The sequence below is a fragment of the Humulus lupulus genome, chromosome 8 (assembly GCF_963169125.1).
Source record: "Humulus lupulus chromosome 8, drHumLupu1.1, whole genome shotgun sequence".
NCBI lineage: Eukaryota > Viridiplantae > Streptophyta > Magnoliopsida > Rosales > Cannabaceae > Humulus > Humulus lupulus.
In genome coordinates, this window is record NC_084800.1 from 84,963,652 (window position 1) to 84,969,369 (window position 5,718).

Genomic DNA, 5,718 nt, shown 5'->3' on the forward strand with positions numbered 1-5,718 from the left:
GAAGAAACAAGAAGATGGATATTTGACTAGCGATGAGTTTTCTGAAAAGGTTTTGGATAGGAAGCAGAAGAGGAGGAAGACTGCTGCAGAGGTTCTCTTAAGACTACTGCATAGGTTATTTAAGAAGTTTTATGAAAGGATACTAGACTTTTTTTATTTTGTCTATACTCTAAATCAGATCATCTTTTGGAAAAGGATGTTTGACTTTTGGAAATGATTACCAATAGTTAGTTTGATACTTGTATATGTTAAATTGGTACTATTTGTAAGACCTTGGTTACTTAAGGATATTATATATATCTTTTGATCTTTTCTGTGTTATTTATTTGTATATATTTACTTATTTTTTCGGAGATATTTTAATGGTAACCAGGTACTTTTGTTTGGTGTTTGTCTTATATACAAAAGTGTAGTTGGGGTACTTTTGGTGCTTGTTGTTTTTTCTATTTGTGATCATTTTTAGAGCAAAGTACCCAGTTTCTCTTGTTTGTTTTTTTACTATATTTCATGTTTAATTATTATATTTTATACATATTATACTTTTAAAGCAACTGAGATATTTTAATGGTAGCCATGTGCTTAGTTTGGTCTGTCTTTTATATAAGGGGTAACTGGTTACTTTTTTGGTGTTTGTTAATTTTTATTTGTTTTTTTTTTGTGGCAAATGTTAGATCAAAGTACCTACTTTATTGTTTTTTTTTTGTATTTCATGTTTAATAATTATATATAATAATATTCAACTTTTTAAAAGTAACTATGATATACAAAGCAATTGAGATATAATAACCAGGTACGCAGCTGGGTCATCATGTTATATACTAAGTGGTAACTGGTTACCTCACCCATAATATTATGTTTTATTTTAAAAAAAACATGTTTTCATGGTGTTGGTTGCATAAATATTTGACATATATCAACAAAAAACCAACAATTTATTATAAAGGGAATCTTATATGCTTTGGTAATCATTCAATTTATTTGAATATGTAACAAAGTTATTATAATACTCAATATCACTGTATGAATATGAAAGTCAATCATTTAATGAATGAAGCTATGATATGGTTGTTTTTCTGTAATATATCAAGCTATGACTTTTTTTTTTTCTGCTTGTTTGCCTTGTCAATTGGTGGATTCCTGCAAGTCTTCCTGTTATGTCCTGGTTGGCCACATTTACCACAGGTGATTATCACTTTTGGTTCTCCTCTTGATCTTATTCTTTTCTTTCTTGGTCTTCCTGCAGGGATTGTTGCCTTTGGAGGTAGCACCACTATGTATAAGTGTTGTGGTAGATTCCATTCATCTTTATGGGGCAAAGGATGAACATTTTCTTCATACATTGCTTTCAAAGTTTATGTTTTGTAAAACTTTGCACAGTAATCATATACTCCCAAGTTTCTCTTTGCAATTACAGCTACTGCATGCCCACAAGGCATTTCATCTTCTTGAAACCTATTGCATGTACAAGTTCTATTGTGAATATTTACTGTGAAATTGGTCCCTTTTTCATCACGAACTTGATATTCTATTGGGTTGAAAGGCAAGACTTGAAAATAGTTTTGTGATGAATTAAAATAAAATAATAAACATTTATGTACAATTAACATTGAATGTATGCTGTTCCCACTCTGTTTAGTTTATTGTTTGGTTTTTGCTGTTACCCAGAGTAACTGGTTACCATATATTGACAGAATAAAGAATAGTAAGAATAAGTTTAGTTGCATACCTCATACTTCATTTTTGAAACAATGTCATGTCTCAATTCATTTTCTGTTGCTGTAGACACTTTTGTGAATGTTCCATTTGCATTATTTGAATTGTTCCAAACCCACTTTTGAACCAAACTTCTAAGACATTCAACCAATATATCAATAGGGAGATTTCTTGCAGCTTTTAGTGCAGCGTTGAGCGATTCTGTGATGTTGGATGTCATCATGGTGTATCTTTTTGTTGGTGAGTATGATCTTGACCAAGTTTCATATTTGGCTTTCTCTAAATAGGGTCTAATGCGCCTGTCAAGTCTATCAAGGCTTCTCATGTAGTGTTCACATTCTGTTTTTGTGTATGCTTTTACTGCTGCAATGAAATTCATTTGTAGCTGTTCTCCATGGTTTCCATACTTGCTTTTCAAATTATTGAGCAAGTGATACATGCAAGCTCCATGGAACGCATTTGGGTACACTATATGTATTGCATTCTCTATGCTCTTGTGTCTGTCAGAAACAATAGCCAATCCTGTGAAGTAACCAGTTAGTTTTATAAGATACTAAACGAAATAGCATGTATTTGTGTATTGGTTTTGGGTAACCATTTCCTTTTTATATGTAAACCATATGATAAAATTGAAGCTACCATACCTTCGGGTTCTCCATATGTGTCTCTCAGTTTGGAGAAGAACCAAAGCCAAGAGTTATCATTTTCTGAGTCTGCTATTCCAAAAGCCAAGACAAAAATATTGTTGTTTGGATCTAATGTTGATGCTGAAAATAGTGTGCCGCCATGTGCATTTTTTAAGAAAGTTCCATCAACAACAATGATAGGCCTCAAGTATCTCCAACCTTTGATTGAGTTGGAGAAAGCTATGTACAAGTATTTGAATCTATCTTCATTGTCTGTGAGCAGATGTGTTACTGTTCCTGGATTTGCTTGCTTTAACATGTGAAGATACATTGGCAAGTTTTGATATGAATCATCAGGGTTCCCTCTTACTAGAAGCAAAGCTTTTTCTCTTGATCTCCATGCTTTTGTGTATCCCATGGTTACTCCAAAGTCATCATTCATGTCATTCATGATGTCATTTGGAGTATAATTTCTTTTGACTGACTTGTACTTATTCTTTATTAATTCCCCAATTATGATGCTTTTTGCTTGCCTATGATCCTCCATAACAATTTCAACAGAGCAAGTATGATTTGGAATGCATTTTCGTACATTGAATAAATCTTGATTTCTGTATTTAGAAGCTCTCACAAACCAGCTGCATGTGTCATATGCGCAGGTGATGCGTGTCGTATGGCGTACCAAATTTAACAAAGATTTTAATTACACTATCACCAATTAATTTAGTACAATGGCAAATAGAGGTCGAACCCAAGGAAACTATATTCAATTTATTATTCACAAAAACTTAACAAGATTAAAAAGAAAAAGGGGATTTTGAAATTCAAAATTAATAAAACGATTGATAAGCAAACGAAGAGTTATAACGATTTTAAAGAACAGTTAAGAATCATTCTCCACCTCAGACAATCATGCATGAATCTTGATAATGAATATTATTCCGATTTCCAATTAAACCATTAACCCCGCAGATAACGCTTAAGCAGTCAATTATCCCAATCTCCCTATTACAATCAATTACGGCTAAGCGCTCAATAATTAACTCTTTTCACCAAACAACAAACCTATTAAGCACACGATTCATTTAATTTAGTAAAAGCATTAAGAACAATGGAGATAAGTTAATCTAGGCAATAAATCAATGAAGCATATAATTCATTTAACCTAGGTTCTATCCTTCATCACAATCAACAACACTTTTGACCACATCATCAATTGCAATTTATCACAAATACTTAGAACCCTAAACTATTAGGTGAATAGAAATTCTAAGATGATAATGAAATAATGTAAACCCTAATTAGTTGTACACCCTAACAAGGAATCGCAATATTCATAAGATAAGCATAGAAGAATAGAATCGATTTAATATTAGGGAAATCAAGAGATAATATTCACATCTGAAATCAAACAATCATGTTTGGGTTTTGAATAACCCTTAACCTAAAAGAAACTAGCCAATCATCATGATGAAAAACATAAATAAAACCAAAGTATAGTAGAGTTGAGAGAAGAAGAAAACTGTTAAAATGTTGAATGCGATCTTCCTTCTTCTTCTATGCTCTCTCTGAGTTTCTCTCTCTAAAATCGTATATTAAAAAAAAAAACCCTTTCTGAATCTAACCCTAATCCCCTTTTATATCTCCCCTCAAATAATCAGAAAAATTGAATTTAAGTTCAAATTGAAACACGTGCCGCGGTAGGCACTTTCCCTTGCCGCGGCAAGGAACTTCAAAAAAGCTTTGCTGGGCTGTCGTGCCGCGGCAGGGATTTTCCCTTGCCGCGGCAAGGAACTCTCTGACTTGCCTTGTAGCGGCAGTAACTTTTCCTGTAGCGGCGAGAACTCTGCTGACTTGTCTCGTAGCGGCAAGGACTTTTCCTTGTAGCGGCGAGCTCTCTGCTTGATCACACTTTCATTCTTTTTCGATTTTTTTCTTCTTCTTTGACTTCACTCCACTGGTTAGAATCCTACAACATTATCATTTAACCAAAAACTCATCAAAAATATAGACATTATCCTAAAAAATGACGATTTAGTTTAAATGAAACAAATTAGCAAAACGATTCTAACCATCCCCAAACACACTACTTATGAACATAAAACCCTGATGAATACGAAGTAAACTTTATACAAAAATGTACTTATCAGCAGGTAACCAGGTACTCTCTTGGTTCTGATCTTTTTGTTTTGAACTGAAAGTTATGTAGCATTGCATGGTAGCCAAGAGCTGATTTGATTGTGTTCTTGTCCTTGTAAATCTGTCATTGCTCTATTTTGTTCACTCTGTAATCAGATATTACTATTTCAATTTCCTCCAATCTCTTTTTCTTTTTGAATTGTCTTCAATTATAAAATCAGCTACTTCTTCAGCAAGGTGAGGTATGTATGCCACATTGATTCCCTCATTTGTTGTGCTTGACATTCCTTCTTCAAGTAACATATGTTCATTGATGGAAGCTTTGTTTGCTTGCATTAATAATGTTCCCACCTCCATTTCTTGTGCTGTAGCTTTCTGATTTGATAGCTGAAGAAGATTATTTTCATCCATTGATTCTTGAACTATATTCACACACAATGGTAAGTCTGTTATTTTTTCTGCAACTTTTTTCTTTATTTCCAAGTAGAACAACACTGAATTGTCTGATTCAATCTTCATTGGTGGTGTTCCTTTGGCTACTTGATAATAAACTTCAATGCTTGCTCTTGTTTCCTTTATCTCCTGTTTTACCAAATTCACCAAGTTTTCAAGAGAACAATTTGGTGGAATCAATATTCCAGTCATTGTGTACCCTTCGTACTCATTTTTTTCATTTCACTTGCCTCCAAATTGAACCAAAGAAGTAGTATTTTCCATACCTGTAATATTTTGTAAATTTTTAAGTAGTTATTTGGGTGTAACTGGTGAAGGTAATTGGTTATTGTAGTCTGCAATTACATACTTCAGTGGAAAACTTAATTGGAAAATATGACAGTTTTCAAGGTAACTGGTTACTTTGTTGTTACTGAAAGTTTTGACAATTAGAATTCAGACCAATAGACCAATATGAAATGTTTTTTTTTTATCGCAAAGACAAAATTGAATCTAAAATAATCATAGTTCTTGTTTTTTTATATATTTTTGGTCAATCAATATAACTATATTAGTAGGTTAAATTATTTTTTTCAAATTTCATGTTAATTATTATGTTTTTTTTTTAAAATGGACATAATGAACTTCATGATTACCATTATAATTTGTAAAATAGGTATGAGAAAAATATAAAATCAATGGTTCTATATTATGTAGAAGAATTAGGAATTTAATAGATATTAAGTTGAATAAAATTACAGTAATATAGTATTTGACAGAGAAAGATTTTTAAAAACCTGGTTTTCTT

At 32.2% G+C, this 5,718-nt stretch overlaps 1 protein-coding gene across 1 annotated transcript; it reads right to left on the bottom strand.

The window, feature by feature from the left end:
• Nucleotides 1–1,637: 1,637 nt before the first annotated feature.
• Nucleotides 1,638–2,790, bottom strand: LOC133795735 (uncharacterized). The gene is made up of 3 exons (XM_062233192.1): nt 2,358–2,790; nt 1,727–2,235; nt 1,638–1,670 (listed from the first exon to the last, which is right to left on the bottom strand). Exons 1-3 carry the CDS (start codon nt 2,788–2,790, stop codon nt 1,638–1,640), a joined length of 975 nt encoding a protein of 324 aa, XP_062089176.1.
• Nucleotides 2,791–5,718: the final 2,928 nt, after the last annotated feature.